Genomic DNA, 22,238 nt, shown 5'->3' with positions numbered 1-22,238 from the left:
TACTCTGCCTGTTAATAAGTGTTAATATGCAGACAAGAAATACTAATATCCCTTAGGTGTTTCTGCATGAAAACCACGTTAAGAATGTAATTGTGACAGCTGCAGAACACCACTCATTCTTGGGGTATGAGGAACAGCTGGCAGCATTTTCAGTTTGTACCTCTTCAAGCTTTTATTTTCCAGCTGTTTGAACTAAGTCCTGAAACGGCAAGGCACACTTTTATTTGATTGTCCATAAGAAACTTGTCCTGTCCGTTCTTCCTTGGCCTTTCCTAGTTCTATTCACCTTTATTAATACATATTACTACTCAATCTAGTTCATTCTCAGAACTTGTAAACTTTTCCTGTATTAAGTAGTCACGTTGCTGTCTCAAGACCAGTCCTTTAAGCTTGACATGGCAAATCTCTCATGGCGCAACTAATCTGAGTCAATGCATGGAACAAAAATGAATCTATAACTGATAATTATTTTAATTGCCTAACTCCTGGCAGAGATTCAGCTGACTACAGTGTTGATGCAGGTAGGCTAGACAGGATTTTGTCAGTAATCAGGAGACCCCATTCCTTCCATGCCCCCTCTATCACTGCTGGTTGTGATGAAGTGCTTGGGGGTTGTGTGTCTGATGGTCTGTTTTTAAACTTACCGTTTTGCCAGAGACGGGCTACAGCGTGACTTCCGCTGCAATTATGCGGGTAGATCGAAGGAAAGTGGTAACCTTTTAATTGAGGACTGCGCATTTACTGTGGTGCAGCTACGGTGAGGGAAACACCATTTCATGCAGCACTTCCACCAGGGGACAGAAGCAGCAGTGTTGTGGCCCCACGCACAAATGCACTGAACGCATGCTTGTATAGAAGCATCCATTCCTCAGAGCCTGCAGCTATTAGACACCGTGTGTTCACTCCTCAGTAGCTAGCTGTCGTGGAGGAGTTATAGACAGAGAAGGGCACGAGACAGAAGCAAAACTAACTGTAAAATGTCAGCTTTCAACCTTTAAAAATAATTTCGATAAAAAGTTACCTAACTTAAATTTATTTTTAAAATGCTATATTATATATAGCAAGAACACATCAATATGACAAAGTACCACTGTTTGGAACTAATGACAACACATTTTCTATGAAGAACTAAAAGCAGCACATTTCAGAGGAACAAAACTTCAGTATGTCTGTACAAAAGGAGGAAAATCAGTAAGGCACTTCCTCTAGGGTGGTAACAATAAAAGCACCAGTATCCTTTGAGGCAATACAATAGTAATGAAAATGTTAAACAGACTTACTATGCAAGACAAAGGCCTGGATGCTCCTAGGAGCAGCTTGTAATAACACTGGTCTAAGCCAGAACAAAACACAGCAGCATAGTACAAGACTTCGTTTGTATCTTACCCTTTTGCCAACCTTATTAAGGAAAACTAACAAAACCAGGTGAAGAGCAGGGCAACAGAAGAACCTCCTGCAGTCATTGGTGTGTTTTACTTATCACGAGCTCTTTACTAAACCAGTAGCGGTTTCTTTGAATGGGCACAGCCCTTGTCACTGGGCACGTATCCAGGCTTGGCTGTGCCCCTTGCTAGAGCAGCCTGACACTCCTGCCCAGCAGCAGCTGGGAGCCTGCAGCCCACTGCAGCCGTTGCTCTCCAGTGCCACCAGAAACACCTGGCAGCCTGGCATTCTCCATGGTAAATCCAACAGGCAGCAGCTGAAAAACTTAGTAACCACAGCACTTAGGTGCTGTTGCAGCCTTCTTTAGTGATACTTTCCCTAAGAATTCTTGTTTTCTGGAAGACTATACTTACTGGAACTGTTTTAAAAGGTCAAAATTTGACTTGGCAAAGAAGTAAAATACCCATAACTCAAAAAGTTAGGCAGCCTAGAAGATGGGCAAGTTCTTCACATTCTGATGCATCCTTTTGCCAGCCCTCTCTTTTTCTAACAAACATCTACTAATTTACATCATCTCTGCAAGAGAAAATCTAGATTTTTTTCTTAATTTAGGACTAACTATATCAGCATACTAACTATATTTGAAGCCACATGTTAAAAATTCTTTGGATGTGCTGTGCGCTAGCAGTCTTTAAACTTTCAGTAAACATAAATTTGGTCCAGTGAAACAAATATATTAGTTTCCAGTAGTGAATATTTCTCTATACTACAGCCCATAGGTCCAAGTTGCTATACCCACATACACACTGCACTCCTGTCCTTTATAAAATAAGCTTTAATTATTTTTTTAGCCCTTCTCTCAGCTTAAAAAAAAAACAACACAACAAACAAAACCCAACTTTAAAAAATAATTTAAAATTATGCATATTGACTATTTTGGATTAACTACTCACTGACACAGCTGTAACTTACGGGGCCTCTCTTACCTTTAGTTCTTCCCCTCTAGCCTGAGGCATACTACCACTCTCTATCTCACAGTGAGTTGTGATGATTTTAAAAAAAAAAAAAAAAAAAAAAAAAAGTTGAGAGACAGGCTTTTACAGGGGTAACAATTTCAGACTGAGGTGAAATCATTCTGTTGCCGTGTTCTTTTAAAAATTGCGAAGAAAAGACAAAACTCTCTTTGTTGATCCTGTATCCTTCAGAGATGGCAGTGCCAATTCTAGTGTCTGGAATAACGGCTAATCCAAACACCATCTTTGCTCATTTGGGTTCATACAACTAGTGGTTCCCAACACTGCGTTAACTTTTCTTCGCTGAATGTGTTGACAACAACATGGTCGCGATCGTATTGTGCGCCCCCTGTAAAGAAAAATTTCAAAGACTGTAGATTATCTTTGAAATAAGAGACTGTAGGTTTCAGGGCAACTCTCTCAAGTGCTGGTGTAGCCAGTTTCTCTTCTCCCCAGGGCACTGAAAAGACAAACTCATTTTCATCACTGCCTGCTTTTGGAGTTCATTATGAATCAAGGGAGCCTGCCTGCTCTTCTCCACCCCTTCAGTAGTTCAGTACCTTGGCTCTTTCAGCCTGGATGGGAAAAGAAGGAAACACTGCAATACGGTCAGGGTAGCTCCTTTATGACCGTCACTTCCCAGAAGTCAAACTCAGCTGTTCAGTTTCCCCTCAACAGTTGTCAGTTGTCACTTTGCTCTAAAGATGATGTTTACATGATGAAATAAGTCCTGCTGCTAACAGACAATACGAGCATGACCACGCCAGGGGTAAGGTCTGGTACTCATCTACTCTTTGCCATTATAATCCTGGATTTTGACCAGCTGCATCACAAGTCACCATACACAGAATCTCTCCCAATGTTCAGCTCTTTCCACGGGCAAAATACAACCCCTTCTTAGAGGGGCTTCATTTACTCACGTGATGCAATGCCAGACATGTTCCCGTAGAAGAGCACCATTAGTATCCTGACAAACTCAGAAGCAAAGAAACATTCAACTAGAGCTGAAAGTCAAAACTGATTTTTTTTTCTCAGACCTAGTACGTACCGCAGAAACGCAGGACGCGTGCATCTCCTGTAGTACAACACATCTGCAACAGCAGGTAGTATTCCCACTGGAAGCCAACCATTTATACAGAGCACGAGGACACTCCTATAGGCACCGCCTTTCATTCTGCACCCTGACAGCCTCACCTGCCCCGAATGAGCAAAAGACAAGCCTGGCAGCTGAAAGCTTACGATGAATGTATCAAATATGGATTCTAGCAGATCTCAGAAAGAAATATGCTAGGCACCTGGAGTGCTGCATGGGCAGGCACATTGAAGAGCAGCTCTTTTATACTAAGGAAATGCCGTCTCAAGCCCCTTAGCTGTTCTCCACTTCGGGAATCTGGGGGAGGCTTTCTGGTGCTCCTGTCCCAGATCAGAAAGGTATCTGAGAAGGTTAACACCAACATGATTTCTCTCCTTGCCATCACGAGGCAATTACTAAAATGTAGTAGGGATACAGAGCAGAAACACTTGCAAGTTCTTCAGAAAGAGGGGAAAGAAGGGAATACCAGATCAAATACTCCCACAGGAAAAAAACTAAACAAAACCAACCAGCAGCTACCAAAAATAACATTAGCCATGTAGCTCAGTTATTGCTGTGAGTGCAAAAAATATTTTGTATGCGGTGTCTGATAGAACATAAACGTTTTATAATGGGATAAGATGGGATTTTTACCAGTGGAACACAGACTATTTACTTTGATAGAGGCATGCTCTGGACAAAGCTTTGTGCTACACCAGTATATCCACAAGGTGGCATGCACGGCTGAGCAACTGCATTCATTTGCTGAAGAATTCATTAATGCTGAATTTGTGGTCAAGAATGGATCAGCAGAATTGGCAGAAAGAGGTAATGTTCCTACTAGGCTTTCTCGAATACAAGCTAAATGTACTTACTCTTTCATGTTTACCATACAGATTTACTTTTTTTTAAACTTAAGAGTGCATCTATGCTTTAATCACCAGACCTATCCATTGTGAGGTTCTAAATTATAAATGCAGAATACATAATTGCTTTTAATATGATTAACTGAAGACAAGGCAGCATAATAGTATTTCTGTTTGTCTGGTGAACTCAGAACCGACTTTAGAAAAAGGTATGCAGAATCATTGTGACTAAAGACTCTCCCTTGAGCTGGAGTCTTGGTAAGTTTCTTATTAATCATCACTAGCTTTTTTATGGCAGTAAAGAGAATTTGTGATTATTTGTGCCAGTGTTGTATTATGGTCGGACATTAGATAACCCTTTCTCACAGTTCTGATAGCCCTTTCCTTTATAGGTCTAACGTGCTGACTGCTGACTCTCTGTTTTGGTTTGGTTTTGTTTGTTTGTTTGTTTTGGTTTGTTTGTTTGCTTTGGGTTTTTTTTGGGGGGGAATGTGTTGATTTTTTGGTTTAGGTTTTTTTGGTTGTTGGGTTTTTTTGTGTAATTGCTGTAATTAATGTCCCAGCAACAATGCAAAATTAATTTTAAAACAGCTAAAAAATATTAACAGCTATGGGAAATTATTATTCCCCCCCACCCAAAAAATGCAGGGTTATGCAAGAATATCGGATTATGCTAATTCTGCTAATCACGCCATTTGTTGCTTTTTCAGACCTTTTCAGAAACTGAAAACAAAGCTCAGAAACAGTTTCAACATGAATCAAATTGCTGTGACAAAAGTGACTGTAAAACATGCATCGAGTGCGCACAGACCTTAGGCTGCTATGGCAGAATCTCATGTTTGCAATAAAGGTATAGCCATTAATAAACAAATGAAAAAACTTCTTGCATCTGATCACATCAGTGTACAAGCCTGCCTTTGCTCTCCTAATATCCTTTAGCTCTTGCATCTACAACTACTATATAAGAAAATTTGCTCTATACAAATTAAAGTTAATGAGAAGTTAGGTTTTTCTTGCTTCAGCATTTTAAGTAATTAGATTCACATCACCCAGTGCCCCGTAAAATTAACTGAGGATATCTGCAGTGAGTGGACACTGGGAATACAAGATAAGCAAGTACTGTGAGTTATTAAACTCTGTGTAGAAAAAATGAAACAAAGTCCTAGGGCCTGTATAATTCAGGAGGTCAGACTAGCTGATCGGGTCTTTTTGGATTCCAGATTAAAGTAACTATAACACCATCCTTAATTTATAGGCACGTTTAGTGCCTATCCCACTGTAAATACCATATAATTAAGACACAATGTAATGAGATAACACATTTGCTTACCTTTGATATCTAAAACCAGCTTGGGTTTCATCTTGCTATAAATCCTGCCATCGGGACTAATATGCCAATATTGTTTGTCCTCATTCCGCTCAAATGACAGACCAAGTTTAGAGCCAGGAGTTATAAGATTTCCAACAATTGTCAAGCAGCAGTCCTCTGCCATCTGTATCATCAGAAAAGCAACAGCAATTACTCAAAACAGCCTTAATTCTAGTATCCACTCTTTTTCAATCAGATAGGAGAGATGTCAGCAGGTGAGAACAGAATCTAGGAACTACTTTCCCTAAAGGAATGTATTTTTGCCCCAAATTCAAGACTACTTATTTTTCCTTTTGTTCCTGTTTCTACTGACAGTCTCCACTACATAAGAATGTGAAAATAACCATGCTGTATCAGATCAAAGGTTCAGTTAGCACCTGCCCCTAGCAGTGGCCCATAACAGATGCCGTGGAAGATTACATTCACTCTGCTCTCACATGCAGTGTGTTCCTGGTAATCTCTCCCAGTCTACACCAGTTTCCAGCCCAGAGCTGGTACCTTTAATACTCGGACGGTTTCTGTCCCGTATGTGCATCTGTTAGTCACTACCCACTGAGATCAGTGTAACCCCTTTACATGAACACCCGTCTGTGGTAAGCAGGTCCAAATCTGAACTGCTACTGTTAGAAGAGAAAAATGAAAAACAATTTGATAGGCAACTATTAGTTTTATTTAATGCTCTCCTCAACACCCCCGCCCCCCTTCCCCTCCTTTATTTTAAGGGATGTCTTGTTCACGCTATGTTTGGAGAGACTTCAATCACATCATCTGTCTAACTGACCCCCCTTTGCAGGCTAAGAAGTCGTAGCTATCTTGTCTCTTCCTTGCACAGAAGCCCTCCACCTCCTCTGCGCATCCTTTTTTTGTTCTTTAATCGTTTCTAGCTCTGCAATAACCTTTTGAGGTAAAGGACATAATGGCACAGTATTAAGTATATGAATTTCACAGTGTATCAAAATAATAATTTGTTCTTTGTTCTATTTTCTTTTCCTAGTCATTTGTATTACTTGATTTCAAAACTCTGCAGCTGTCTTTATGATTAAAAAAAGAACGGCAAAAATCAAGCTTACTTGAAAGGAGTATTAAGGCTGTATTAGTAATACATTACAGTTAATTATCCTGTGTGAACAGAGATTTTCAGTAGATCACCATAAGCCACCTTTAACTTCCAAATGGACTCCAGCAGCAGATTAAACAAACACCCATCTGCCATTGTTGATATGGCCCTAAATTATTAAATATACAGTTCTGAAGAAGTAGTACTTATTACTATCATTACCTGGAATTGAAGTAAGTCAGTTTAGTTCTCCAGTTCTGAAATTATCATCTGTATTTAAAAAATGTTCTCTAGCAAGACCTGGAAGACTCAAAGCTTACACACTAGGTCCACTAGGCTACTACTTCACCCATCTCCAAGAAACTCATGAAGAGTAAGGAGACCTGAATTCGTATTTGCTCTTCATATCTGTTTCTGACAAAATGAGCACAGTAACTTCCATATCGTGCTTACTGGTTATCCCACCTACCTAAAACAGCCCTTCCTTGAGAACCTCAGACACACCTCAAGGTACCATGACTCAGTCAGTGAGATGACCTAAGCTTAGCGGAAGAAAGGCACGAGTTCTTCCAATGCCCTATGTCTGCCTACGTGCACGTACCTACCCACCCACGAGCTTAATATGCTTTTTAAAATGTGGTGAAAACCAATTTTTTGTGCAAAATACATTTACTGCCCTTCAACAGAAAGATGGCAGAGCTCTGTAAGAGTTCAGTCATTTAAGATCAATGTTGCCAGCCTGCACGCCCCACTAAGCTACCCGACTGCTATACAGCACGAGCCATGTGCACAGTTCCCTGTGCACAGAAAAACTGCTTTATGAGATACAGGTACAAAAAACGAGCATTTATCCAAAGCCATGTAACACCACACTGTCTCGATATGAATACTTTCAGTGAAACGTCCGAGAGGCACTGTCAAGAGAGAAGTCTTTTGTATGCGATACTAAAGCTTTTAGCTTACTTTGCATCATTTTGCTGTCTGCATAAATCCCTTTTACGACTGCATGTGTCCTGTAAACATGTCCAAACAATGCCTTAGCTTATTAACAGTAAGATTCTTCCCTCCAGCATAGATGACATAGTTATAAATAGCTCCTTTGAAGTTATACAATCCTATAGAAAAAGTTCACATGATTCTTTGCAGTCAAGCTGTTTAACAGCATTAAAAGTAACTTAATTGTCTTTGGCCCGCATCCCTACCTAAGACTGTTCATGCTTAAACATTATGAACTGCGCATACCTCTGCTCACCTCAATGACAATTCACACATGATTAGTTTTATGGACTGTGAGAAAAGTAGGACTTCATTTGGAAACTTGCACAGAGGAATGGAAAAGGGATGAATTCACAAATACAGGGATAACCAGAAACGAACAAACAAACAAAAAACCCCAACCAAAAGAGTAGGATTCTATCTTTAAGCTTGCCTGAATGCAGAAGAGGATATAACCTACATTATACTAATTGACCTACCACAAGGTATGCATAGTTCAAAATATTATCAGGAAGAGTCTGCGTTTTAAAAGGTGTCCCTGCTTTGACACTTTTGTGGTGTTTTCACTGTGGAGAAAGAAGGCATGAGAGTGGAAGGAGCTCATGAAGGGCAAGACAATGATCTGCTGGTGTTGATTGTACTTATGAGGCTACTATTGTTTATGGGAAAAGTAAATCATAACTAATCATAACTAAAATCTCTCAAAATCAATGCTGTCAAAAAAGGTATCATACAACTAGTTTGTATCACCTGAAAAAGCCAGAGTTCAATTAAACAAAAAAACAACCACAAACCCCTACAAAAATTATATTACAGCTGAAACAGAATAAGTCCATAAAATCAAATAAGATGATACAGTAGGAATTGAATTCAGAAAGCCCTACGTTGGAGAGGAAAAGAGAAAATTCACATTGAACTTGAACCTCACCCGGCACCTTATGAATCCATCCTGATAAACCCAGATTTGGTCATCTGAGTCTGTATCTTCTGCAACCTGTATTCTGAGAAGATTCAGATTGTCTAAGTTTCCATCAGCTGACATGAATTTTCCCGTTTCCTTGTTTCGAAGCCTGAAGTACACACGTTTCTGCAGAAAACAACAGAACTCTTTAACCACAGTCTCAGCACAGAACACATCCTGCTCTGGTTAACTTCAGAGCAATTACTGTGCAGTGCTGAACCCCGTGCCTCCCTTTCAGAAAGCTTAACTTTTCTATTTTAGAATTTAATTCCAAAGTCCATAAATATCTAGGACAAGCCAAGCTTTGAGAACTCACCATTCTGCATGGAGAGTTTTAGGCTTTCCTATGCACTGAGATCAACACACAGTGGAAAGCTAAGAACTTTTAACTGAGAGCAGCACTAACTTCTCTCTGCTAACTTCTTGTATAGAGGCTCTTAGCTTTCATTAAGGTGCACTTATGCAGTGCTGCTTATTTCACTGGCAGCAAGTATTACGCTGCACATTCATGCTGCGGCCTGTTACACATTAACATTTCTGTTCAGACAAGCTCTCAGCCAGGGCAGTCAAAATGCATTATTCCTAACTCTGCTTAAGGCTATACAAAGACAACGCTATGACAGCAAGCAAATGCATTTGGTTACAGGTACAGGTAGTCTGTGAATTAGAAAAAGTTGTTTCCTGAATAAAATACAGCTCAGCAAGAACCTCAAATGTTAAAGCTCACAGGACTGCTGCAGCACTGGACCAAATCACATGGTCCTTTTTCAGAGCAGCAAATGAAAAGGACACCGTGAGAATAAGTTTTGCATTAGATTTGCAAATTATTCTGCCAAATAATAAGCAGGGAAGAACCTTTCCCCCTAAATCAACACAAAATCACTACTAATTGAAGTATCCAATTTTGTTGACCAGTTTTCTTGTTGCTTGAAAAATAACGCAGATAGTGCAGACAGTATGCCACTGAACAGTTTGGGCACTAATTATAAAACAAAATAATTCATATATAGTATAGCCATTATTTATTAAAATAATTTAGCCAATTGTATGCTGTCTTCTATACTTTGGTTTAAAGTATGCTTAATGAACAGTTTAAGCAGTAGAACTGCAAAGCCATGTAGCATAATCAAATAGCTTTTATTACAAGTGAAACGTAAAGCAATTTCTTTACACAGTTGCCATTGCTGAAGCTTGTGACACGCATCAGAACAGTAACATTGCTTCCAACTGTATAATATTCCCTCAACTCCATTACAAAATATAAATTACTACTTGACAATCTCATGTCAGAGCCTACTCACCTGCAGTAAAGGTCTCAGAGAACCTATCTGACAATAGCCACTCACTTTATACCAATCTGGAATTTCATTCGGTGATAACAACATCTGACGCCCCCTGTAATTACTATGCTCATAAATTATCCATCTATGAGAAAAAAAGGAGAGAAAAAAAAAAGACAGAATGCTTTTACTGCCAAATCCTGCTTTGGAATCAATAAATGGGTTTAACAGAAATCTGCCCCACAAAGTAGTAGTGTTTAGTTTTGGAAAGCCAATAACCTTCCTGTTAAGAGGTCTTCAAAAATAATAAAATTGTGTCCTGATTTAGATCAACCACATTAAGATGAGTACACTGGAGTTTACGTTTTAAAGCCGTTATTCAAAAATTACAAGCTGAATGAAACAAAGTATTTTCTTGCCTTAAAGGGAGAAGCCAACTTTTAAATATCATCTGTTTTCAGGAGGTACTGTGACTCCTCAAGGAGCATATATGTGTCTGTTGCATATGCTGTATATGCTAGATTGTTGCATGTGCAAAACCAGTAGTTCTGTATCTTAATTTGGACAGGTCTGACCCACACAGGAAAGAACTACTAGGGATGCAGGCTGCAACAAGCAAATACTGGAACTCAACAGGGTAAAGTTCTCTAGGGTATTTTGGTAGAGGTTTTATTTCAGAACACCTTTCTTCTTTCCAAATACTGGGGGGGAAGCTCAGGGGGAAGACAGAGACGAAGCATATGGAAACATTTTGTATAGAATCATAGAATCATTTAGGTTGGAAAAGATGTTTAGGATCATCAAGTCCAACTGCTAACCTAGCTCTGCCAAGTTCACCACTAAACCATGTCCCTAAGCACCACATCTACACGTCTCTTAAATACTTCCAGGGATGGTGACTCAACTATTTCCCTGGGCAGCCTGTTCCAGTGCTTGACAGCCCTTTTGGTGAAGAAATTTTTCCTAGTACCCAGTCTAAACCTCCCCTGGTGCAACTCGAGTACGTTTACTCTTGCCCTGTTCCTTGTTACTTGGGAGAAGGGAGCGACCCCCACCTCGCTACAACTACCTGAAAGGAGGTTGTAGAGAGCAATAAGGTCTCTCCTGAGCTTAGTTTTATCCAGGCTAAAGAGCCCCAGCTCCCTCAGCCGCTCCTCATAAGACTTGCTTCTAGACCCTTCACCAACTTCGTTGCCCTTCTCTGGACACGCTCCTGCACCTCAATGTCTTTCTTGTACTGAGGGGCCCAAAACTGAACACAATATTCAAGGTGCGGCCTCACCAGTGCCGAGTACAGGGCGATGATCACTTCCCTGCTCCTGCTGTCCACTCTATTCCTGATACAAGCCAGGATGCTGTTGGCCTTCTTGGCCACCTGGGTACACTGCTGGCTCATGTTCAGCTGGGTGTCAACCAACACCCCCAGTTCCTTTTCTGGCAGGCAGCTCTCCAGCCACCTCTTCCCAACACCTGTAGCGTTCCATGGGGTTGTTGTGACCCACATGCAGGACCCAGCGCTCAGCCTTGTTGAATCTCATACAGTTGACCTTTGCCCATCGACCCAGCCTGTCCAGACCCCTCTGCAGAGCCTTCCTACCCTCAGGCAAATCAAAACTCCCACCCAACTTGGTGTCGTCTGCAAACTAGATCCCCTCGTCCAGATCATTGATAAAGATATTGAACAGAATTGGCCCCAGTACTAAGCCCTGAGGAACACCACTTGTGACTGGCTGCCAGCTGGATTTAACTCCATTCACCACAAATCTCTGGGCCCAGCCATCCAGCCAGTTTTTTACCCAGCGAAGAGTACACCCATCCAAGCCATGAGCAGCCAGTTTCTCCAGGAGAATGCTGTAGGAAACAGTGTCAAAGGCTTTGCTAGAGTCTAAGTCGGCAACATTCACAGCCTTTCCCTCATCCACTAAGCGGGTCATCTTGTCATAGGAGGAAATCAGGTTAGTCAAGCAGGACCTGCCTTTCATAAACCCATGCTGACTTGGCCTGATCACCTGGTTGTCCTGTACGTGCCACATACTCAAGATGACCTGCTCCATAACCTTCCCTGGCACTGAGGTCAGACTGACAGGCCTGTAGTTCCCCAGATCCTCCTTCCAGCCCTTCTTGTAGATGGGCATCTCATCCAACAGATTTCCTAGCACACATCCAACCATGCTTACAATTGCATTGACAGCAACCTGTCAGAACCTGACTTCCGCTTCTCTACTACAGGCACAGTCAGTGAATTACAACTGGACTTTGAAACAGGCTGCTATACAGTGCAATTTGTTGAGTTTTCTTACACTGATTTGCTGTGACTGTCCAACAGCCATAGGTTTCTGAGTACATGAACATTTTCCTGTTACCTCCTTTCCTCTGATTTGTCAGTAGTCATCTGTATCCACAAGAAGCACATTCACCTTAATTTTGATGCTTTTTCACAGCCTAATATACATCTAACCCCCAGTATGAAATTAAGAGAATTATAAACAGATGTCTCTTAGCAAAAGGAAGAGAAGATGAAAACCCCTTCAAGTAAGGGAAGCAGTAGGAACAGGGACACTCTGAAACCCGTATTTTGACACAATGAAATCAGGATTTTCATATCATACTCTACATGTTTCCAGTTATCAACCAGAAAAAACATATACATTAATTGGATAGGAAACACACACAATTCATGACTCCGTTACCTGGAATCATGGTAGCCACGTTCTCGGCAAAGAAGTATCTTATGTTTGACTTGATGTTATTTCATGTTATGGAAAGTGAGAATCAACTATATTGTGGTTAAGGTAAAAGATACTGAAATCTCAAGAGACTTAAGAATACGGGGCATGTACCTTCTCCTATGACCTTTATGTTTCAAATGTCAGTTCAGTGTCCTAAGAAAACCCTTTGACCAGCTTATCCAGATAGGGAAAAATGGTTTGCTCTACCAGTCTGGTGTTAGCTATCCACTTGAGGGCAGTCTTAAGCTATCCAACAGCATCTCTCTAGCACACATCTTGGAAATATAAGTCTTCAAAAGAACACATTTAAATGCAAAGCAACAGTAACATGCACCTATTAATGAAAAAATAAGTCACGTTCTTCAAGTTAGGAAAAAAAATTGAACATATACTTGGGGCAAGTATCTTGGAAGTAGAGGTTAACAGCAGGAAAAATCACAAAATGATAAATTTAACAGATCTGCTGGAACCCTGGAAAAAGATAACACACTAGTTTTCAAAATGCTTCCAGACAGTTTTTTGATTTCTTCACAGACTACTTTTTTACACGCTCTTCAAAAGTAAATTAAGGGAACGCAATTGCTTAAAAATAGCTGAAAAAATTTAACTGCTAGATTTACAACCAAGACTCTGACCCAATTACTGAAGTAAAAGGGATTATTACTAATGCCAAAAGGGGCCAGATCATGATCTGATTGTACCACTGTGTCCATAACATCTAGGTAAAAGGATGAACATGAAGACTTATTAAAACATTTTGAGGTTGTGACATGACACAGGTCACAAACAGAACTTATTTTTTTTTTTATGATTGAGACCTAAACCAAAACCACAGAAGTTGGTTTTAAGGATGCTATGCAAGTTGGCTTTTATAATATGGCATGAGAGAAGACACCAGTTTCCTTGTAAGCTTTACTCAAATTCATTTCAACTTCTAGCACAGGGCACAGTCAGTGATAGCATGTTCTTGAAGCAGGATGTGAAAAGGTTCTATAACTAGAAACTGCATTAATGCACTGCACACATTATGATATTCTAATTTTATACTCCTTGGTTTCTAACACCTGTAATTTTTCTATTGAATAAGTACATCATTCTAAAGAATCAAAAAGTTATTTTAAACTTACATGCCGCCAAGGACTTGAACTGAAGCTATTTGAGGACTGTATCCCAGGAACTGGAGATTTAAGATTTCTGTACTGAATTTTATTTTCTTTCCTTGGAAACCCACCTTTTCAAAAAGAGCTATGCATGGCTCAGACAGCTCCTGCAAAAGGAAGACGACACTTTTATAGGATGTCAGAACTCCAGACGATGACTGTGAACATGATTACTCCACACAGCCCTTTTATTTCTGAGGTTTCTTCTTGATTGTATAAGATCAAAGACCCTGAATAATGTTTTTGCTCTGCAACAGGTTACTTAAAAGAAATTTAGAAAGTAATAAAAAGCCTTTATACAAAACACACAAGGGATCTTCTTGCATGGAACGTAAAACTTCCTTAAGGCACACACAAAGGTCTCTGTGGTTGATTCCTGAATAATACCTTAAGTATGTTTTAAAATACATTCTAATTAATGCCATATCCCTCTTCCATTGCACTAAAACCCACTTATTGTAGGAATTTTCATCTTCAGACCGAAACACACAGTAAGCTAATATTGATTTCTACAGCTTCAAATGACAACAGCCTTGCCAGCACTGCTTAGCACTTACTGCTCTCATTTATAATTCCTATAGTAAGTTATGGCAACATCAATCTCTGACTAGACAAAAGCTTCAAGATTCATACTTCTGAGGTGAAATTCATGGCTCATGTTACTGCAAAAGCTGTAACATCTGAATCCCCTAAATTGCTGTGGGGAGATGATTCTTCTCCCTGTCAAAATGCTTCTGGTGTCAAAGGGATTCTGCCCACATGAAGCTCCCTGCACCACTGAATCAATTTTAAATGTCTTCTGGATAACGAACCTTGGACTCTTTTCCTCACGGCAAGGTACCTATAGTGGACTCGAAATAACTTCTCATAATTAAAGCTTTCCCCTGGAAGCTGGGAGGTAAGGGTTTGAAATCCCTCAGGGTAAAGTCAGTTAAGCGCAAGTGTCCCGGCGCTACAGTTTATGCTCATAGATGAAATGACTATGCCACTCCCTTTCTCTCAAGTCTTCCAGCAACGACTGCACAAAACCAACACCATAGCCAGAAGTGCTTCTTCCTGCTGGCATGTGTTCAGCATGCTCAAAACACATCAACTGGATCGGGAACGCCCGACATGACGCGAAGACTCGACAGACTCCCATCTGGCCTCAGGCATGGAAACAGGCCCTCCGAGGCAGAGGTGGCTCCATACACACATAGCAGTGGATATCCACACTTCCTTGTGACTCTGTTAGGCAAGACTTCATGTCTACCAATTTCTAGACAGTCCTTAAACTCCTCTTTAATCTTCCTTGAGGTGTTTAAGGGCCTGGATGACAATGCTGCATGAGCGTTACCATTATCTGAGCAGTGGTCCATGTTATCGCACAGCAGCTGAGCTATGCTTCCTGATTGAACGCATGCTGCTAGGCTGTGGAAAATGCCAGGAGAGGCCTTTCAGCTTACTCCAAAATCAGAGTACACTCATCCCCACCATGAAATGTTAACACTAGTCAGTGTGTCATATGTCATCACGGGTAAAGAGCCCAATAGGAACAGTCGCACCATGATGATGTCCCGGTGTCTCTTGTCCCCTCAGCCCTTTTACAGACCTGCGCACCTGCACTCTGAGACAGGCAACTGGTCAGGCAGCAGGCCCTTAAGCCATATGCAATGCTTCAGAAATAATCCACTTACAAAGAAAACACACAGACAGAAAAGGAAATCCTCCAATTTTCTGCCACACCTTCCACTCTGGGCATTTTTTAGATGGAGTAGCAACACTGTTATATAAAATGTTCTCCACAGACAGAAGTGCGAAGTCAGCTCACAAGTTTTCTTTCAGTTACTTCCCATGTGCTGCACTGCACGAAGCTGGTGCTCCTGCATATCTACATTTATATTTCACAGAGTTGAAAAGAAGTTCATTAAAAAAAGAAGTATTTTCAACACAACAGTTCAAGCATAAACCACATTCACAATTGTTTTTACAGTATGCTCAGGCAAAAGAACACGTGGCAAGTTCAAGAAAGAAAAATGCCTTTTTTGGTCTGCAGCACAACCATGGGGAGCACGCAAAGGAAGCACAATCAAGAAAGGTACAGTGGTATAAAAAACCAAAAACCTTGAGCTTACAAAAGCCCTTTTAACTTTCACTTCCAAGTTTATCAAATATCCCTTTCATTTCCTTTTTTTTATGGTCCCTTAGAAATGGATCCCTGCAAAAGGGAGTTAAACTAGATAAGTAAAGTAATGTGACATATTAAAATAGCAAAGGTGCTTCTTGTACAGAAATGTCACAGAAAAATCACAAGGGAAGTTATGGGAATGGCAGATGGTGGGGAGGAATTAAGATCGGCTCTGCCAAAAAAGGTCCCAAAATAAATCTGACAGGTGAAACCAGTATCTAGAATAACAACGTTCAAGCTTTTGTAAAATTATGAAAAATGAACGGTATAATATGATCACTTCCACCTGACTTATTATTCTCTGTATTCTGGTTTGCTAATAAACCACTGAGCAAAGCAACCCATTTTTCTCTTCTCTACAGGTAGGAAGCCTCTGAAGAAGGAAGCAGCAGCACATAACTTGCAGCCAGATGCAGCTCTGTGCTGCAGTCTGAAGTGTGATAAATTGTAGGGCTACAACAGGTTTCAGAAGTTTAAGTTCTTATAAGATGTACAGAACTGGCATTTAGCTGTTTTAACACAACAGTCTCTGCTACAAATTATCTTCCAAAAGTAAGAAGATCCTTCCAGCTTGAAACAAGCATTTTAAACCCAAGAACTTGATATTGACAGGTACAAAAGAGCCTATTTTAATTCATGGTGATCACCCACCAAGCCTGGGCAGAAACACTTCTATTTTTTTTAATAGGATCTGTCTACTGGACAGCCAAAGAGCTCAGAAGCCAGACTTACTTGCTGCAGATGTTTGTTTACACTGTACATCAAAATGCTCCAGAGACATGAAAGAGGATGACACATTTTAGTTCTCCTTCGTCAACTGCTACATCACTGACGGGTTAGCAAAATTACAGTGGAGTGCAATAAAGTTGCCAAATTCAAAGAAGAGAGTCAATAGTGTACTCCTCCTTTTTTAAAATGAGTACCATCTCTTCATATTGCCGTAAGCTCCTGGATTCTTGACCCCATTTTGGTCTTAAAAGATACTCGAAGATTCTGTACATGATCCATCATAATGATTGGTTATAGTCTTGAGCAAACTCATTCCTCACCAATGATGAGTTACAAAATATGTAAATGTTGTTTAGTTTGTATCCACCACACATAACAACAACACTGTCTGATTTTGCCACATGGCACTGGGTGTTGCTTTGCTTTATCTAGATGGGCGCATTATTTTGTGATTAACTCAAATTGCATTTCCCTGATGATAGCAACAGTGTTTTTTAATTACATGTATTTCATGTAAAGTTGCTTAGTTAAGTCTGCTTTTTTAATATACACAAAAAACAAGGTCTGTAGTACAGATGTTTCCTGATGCTGTCCTACTGACATTTCTCAACCCACTCTAAGTGGTCTTTCCTACTGGGAAACAAAGAGTCTATCTGACACATCTTTGACTCTTTACAGAAGTCCTTAATGTTATTAAGAACAGTAATCCCAGACAGCTGCTTCTGTGATGTCCTCTCCTCTGAAAAAGCAACACAGAGGTCAAAAAAACTGACTGCAGCTAGGATTTTTAACTGCTACTGCATAGGAAAAAACCAAAAAAATACTCCTCTGTTGTCTGTGTGGCCCTAGCGTTTTTACTGTTGCAAAAAATGGGGAGGTCAGAGTCATCAGTGCACTGATCTTTACTTCACAACATTTCTAATAGCTTTACTTACAATATTTATAATCTGTAAAGATTTTAGAACCGCCTGGGGTGAACAACCCATCGCTGTCAGGTCAGGATAGATTCCTTCTTCTAACACATACTGGTTACCGCAGAATTCTTCCTGGTCATACACTATGCAGCTGCAGGAAGAAGAAGAAATTACCTCTTAGGAATTCTGTGCAAGTAAAACAATGCTAGCGTTTGTCTTTAGCAAGAGATATAGACAGAAACATTATTTACAATGTTTTGTCCTGACAAGCTAAAGATTGATGTGTAAAATGCAAAGCATTGTTCTCTGTAAGTCCCCATATATGAAACCACTTCAGGTGTTAGAAAGCTGGTTGCTTTTTAAAAAACTTTTACCATTTTAGTGATTTTGCAATATTCATTCAATATAACTTACCTGCCATCTAAAACTTTTGAAGACTTCACAGCAAATGAATCAATACATCTTGTGTTTTTGTCAAATATTTGGCAGTTACCCTTGAATTCAGGCTCTGAAAATAACTGGACCTTTAAAAAGTTAGAAACATATTTAAAAATTCATTCTTCGACCTTCAGTAACATGTCTCTGCCGTTACTTCTATAATTAGATTAGAAAATACTTAAAACACCCAGCCTTCCTCAGTTACATATACTTTTTGTTACCTCTTCAGTGCTGCACTCCTTGTTCAAGACAGCAAGGTAACAATATCAAAAATTACTTCTGGCTGTAAATCACTCAGTAACATAAGAAATAATTAAAACAACATTAACAAAGATAGCTCCTCAGACTATCTGCTGGGAAGGTTTTTAAATCCCCACAGAACGGCCAGAATAGGCACACCTTTAGTAAAGAGCCATAAACGGTTTTGCTTTAGATTATTAATCTGCTTAATCTCCAAAATACATACTCTTCCCACTAAATGAAAACTATCTGTCTCTCAGAACATAAATGGTGCATAATCTTGGCAAAGTACTCAGCACGCCAACAGGCATGGTATATATTCCCTGAGTAGATGGGTTTTATGTGTTACAGCTATAGTTACAGTCATGTCAGTTCTTTCTCTGCTCAGAGGATAACAGAGCATACGTCACCCAGAGTCTTTTGTCCTTGTTAAAAAGAGGAAAAAAAACTTCTAAGCAGCAAACCTGCTAATTTTGTTAGAGGATAATTAGCCCTGATCACACAGAAGTCATTCACATTATCACATGCCTAGCAGCTTTATTCACTCTTAACAGAGATACGAGCGTGGGCATGTACAGGGTTCTCCGAAGAGGAACATGCTGACAAGGGATGCAGCCTCTTCACTACAAGCCAGTACTTCTTTGTCTCCTTAGGATAAGGTCTTAATAGGCACATAATATACAGATGAAAATAATTTTTCATGCACATCGCTGAAAATAAGCAGCCTTGAGATTTTTATTCCCCATAGTTTATACATTATCCCTATACAGGAGATTCCAGTAAGGCATGCTACTAATCAAGAATGCAAACGAGACAGCTAAGACTTTTCTCCCTAGTTTTCACTTCCATGGCATACTCACCATTTTGACCGAAATTAAAATAAAAGTAACTTTGTACAGGGACAAACACAAAAAGGCTCAGAATTATGAAAAAGCTGGCCATTAGCCTCACTGTCATAACTACAGATTAGTATTTGCACATAGGAGACAGTCCAACATAAAAATATGTTAACTCACTGAACAGACAAGTTCTCTCTGCCATTTCCTTCTCTTAGTTATTGACAAGCAGTATTTGGAGCTTCCAGCTCCAGCTCCTCACAACAGTCACCGATACCCCAAAACAGCTCACTTGCTGAACCCAAACATTGCCTGTGCCCAGAGAAAGTTCTGATGGCAGCCATGTATTAAAACCTACTTTCCTTGGGCCTTAATGTGCCTTACTCAAGAGGTCTGAAAAGCAGCCTTCCTTCGCCTGCAGTTCTCACTGTTTGTCTTACTAGTCAACCATCTATGCAAATACCTGGGTGTTACACTAGACAAAAAGCCATTTCTTTATTTATACGTTACAGACACTACACATTATGTTTCATGCACTTAGAGAAATATCCTACCTTGACTTTACCCCTTTCGCTTCCAACAATATCCTGCAAAAGTTTGGAGGGGAAAAAAAGGGAAAAAAGTGTTTTAAACAGTGCTAAAATAACAAACATAAAAGTTTATAGTAATTATTGTTTAAAGAATGTAAATAATCTGAATTTGACAGAAAAAGTATAGCTCCAAATACTTCAGAGAAACTTGCAGAACAAGTATAAAATGAACTCCTTACCATAATGATGGGTTGAACTGAAGATATTTTGCAATTCTTCCCCCCCCATGCCTCAATGCTGGGATAAAGCCCTTTAGCCAGTATATACTGCTCCCCCGTAAACTCAGGATTCTCATAAGCAACCCACCTAAGAGAGACAGAAGAGGACAGCGATGGGCAGAAGTCACACTACTTTTCCAAACTACTGATGTGTATATTCATTACTGTCTTAATGTAAGAACAAATAAATTTCTTCAAGTGCCGAACTGTGACACTATTACAACCCTAAACAAACCCGTGTATCTGATACTCCAAAGCCCATGCACATACATCTCTCCAATATTCAACTACCCCTGCAGTGCTTTATTTCTAGCCTGAAGTATCTGCTGTCAGCTAATCTTGCTATGCATAGTCTACCACATTAAATAAACTTTCTATTATTGCGTTCTTCTAACCTTAGCTCCATATTGAAAGCCCAGATAAAGCATTTCTGCATCGGCACTACCTTTGGTTTTGTGATAACCTGCATCACTTGTTGCTTTCACTGCTAGGCTTCCCAAACTTTCCCATAATTACATTCTAGCTCTTTCTTAAACTCATCTTTTTTGTTCGTTTTTGACTGCTGATATTAGAACTGGCCAGAGTAACAGCTGAGTTTCATTCATTATGCAGGTATCAGGACATCTTGCTGGTTCCTGGTTCTACAGATAATCTTCTACTCATAGTCAACCAGCTTTTAATTTTAGCTAATACGTTGAGTAACTAGTATGTGATAGGTTGTGCCAAAATCCACTTTGAGTGCAGTCTTCTTACAGAGTTTCAACGCTAACAAGAAATTTCACATCATAAAGCAGTAAAATGATACGGAGCTTATCATTTGCAGTAGAGGCTAACTCTCACCATCTAAATTCACCATAAAATGATCTATGTGTGTCAAGCAACTGGATTCTGTTACACTGCAGTTTTATTCCAAGAACAAATGCCAGAGTCTCTGCAGATATAAGAAGTGGGATAACTTCAAACCTAAATAAAGCTGTATCAACATGTATGTGCTGAGAGTATGAGCTTTGTATTATTTGTCCATGCCAAACACTCATATAGCGATTCACATTTATCACTATTCACATCTCTTGGTTTGCCTCAGATGTAATCAATTATTCTAACTTGTTACGCACTAATTACTTAAGGCATATTTCAAGGCACATTTCAAAATCACCTCACAGTAATTCATCAGAGAGACATTGGTATGTACAGTAAATTGAGCAGACAGTCCAAGTGTCTGAGGTGTGTCTATACCTGTATGCCACATATACCAAAAGCTGTAGAAATGAGGTTTCCTTAACCAATTTCTTCAGCAGACACTCATTAGATTTTTTCAATGCACAAATGCCAGGCTACAACTACAGTGCATGACAGCTTAACTTGACTGAGATTTCTGCAATCAAGTGTTTCTGATATCAACTGAATCATAAAACATGCCAGATGTTTTCTCCTAAGATTCTCCTAAGAATCTCTCCATTGGAGTTTTTTCATTTCCCCCATTTAAAAAGAAGCCTGAACACAGAAGTAATCAACATATCTCACTTGCACATGTTTATGTTGAAACCAATGGGATTTAAATAAGTAAGTACCACTCTCCCATGCAAGTCAGCCCATGCAGTTAGTGAGTTTCTAGAGTCAGGGCTTATTGGTGAAATATTTGTGCTTTTCCGCTTCATTCAGAAGCCCATACAAACTTCTGAGAGTAATAACATCATCAAGGACAGGCAGGTGAATTCAGTACCAGCTAAACCTGTCAGACGTCTAGACTATCCCTAGGAAGGAGCACTGCCTTAATCCAACTTCTGACTTAACAGAAAGGCCTGGAGAGCAAGACATCACCTCCAAATCTGAGCAGGAGAGTCACATCCCAGCTGCCAGGCACCACAAAAACTGAAGTACTGCTCTGTAGCATGGCAAAAACAACCCTGCCCCACAGGGAGTGAGTTCTCCTAACGCAACAGTTTTTGTAACACCCAGCCCTACAAATTGTCTTAGGCTGAGTAACAGCCTCATCCCAGGTTGCTGGCAGGGTAGTGCTGGAAACCTTCACTCCTTTGCACCATCCATGCCCCTGGAACCAGAGATGTAGAGAGAAGTGTTATTTATATATTGTTAGCACTGTTACAAGCACAGTGTCTTTCCCCAAAACCTTCTATATATGATGTCTAGGAAGCGCAGTGCCAAACAGGGTCTGGAAGAACAGCCAAGAACCCAGACACAGACAAAAATGACCTTTGC

The 22,238-nt window shown here is 40.0% G+C and overlaps 1 protein-coding gene across 3 annotated transcripts in view; it reads right to left on the bottom strand.

The window, feature by feature from the left end:
- Positions 1-1,359: 1,359 nt before the first annotated feature.
- CRYBG1 (crystallin beta-gamma domain containing 1) overlaps positions 1,360-22,238 on the bottom strand; it is a 65,525-nt gene continuing 44,646 nt past the window's right edge. For all 3 annotated transcript variants that reach the window (XM_075087379.1, XM_075087380.1, XM_075087381.1), the window contains exons 14-22: positions 19,980-20,106; positions 19,765-19,797; positions 18,111-18,220; positions 17,718-17,847; positions 13,854-13,993; positions 10,019-10,142; positions 8,685-8,843; positions 5,665-5,827; positions 1,360-2,745 (exon numbers count right to left, since the gene is read on the bottom strand). In XM_075087379.1, the coding sequence (XP_074943480.1) occupies positions 2,657-2,745; positions 5,665-5,827; positions 8,685-8,843; positions 10,019-10,142; positions 13,854-13,993; positions 17,718-17,847; positions 18,111-18,220; positions 19,765-19,797; positions 19,980-20,106 (1,075 nt within the window). In that variant the 3' untranslated portion in view covers positions 1,360-2,656. The remainder of the gene's footprint in view (positions 2,746-5,664; positions 5,828-8,684; positions 8,844-10,018; positions 10,143-13,853; positions 13,994-17,717; positions 17,848-18,110; positions 18,221-19,764; positions 19,798-19,979; positions 20,107-22,238) is intronic.

The sequence above is a fragment of the Phalacrocorax aristotelis genome, chromosome 3 (genome assembly GCF_949628215.1).
Source record: "Phalacrocorax aristotelis chromosome 3, bGulAri2.1, whole genome shotgun sequence".
NCBI lineage: Eukaryota > Metazoa > Chordata > Aves > Suliformes > Phalacrocoracidae > Phalacrocorax > Phalacrocorax aristotelis.
Note: the sequence above shows the minus strand (reverse complement) of the source record. Positions and strands in the feature narration are given on the sequence as shown.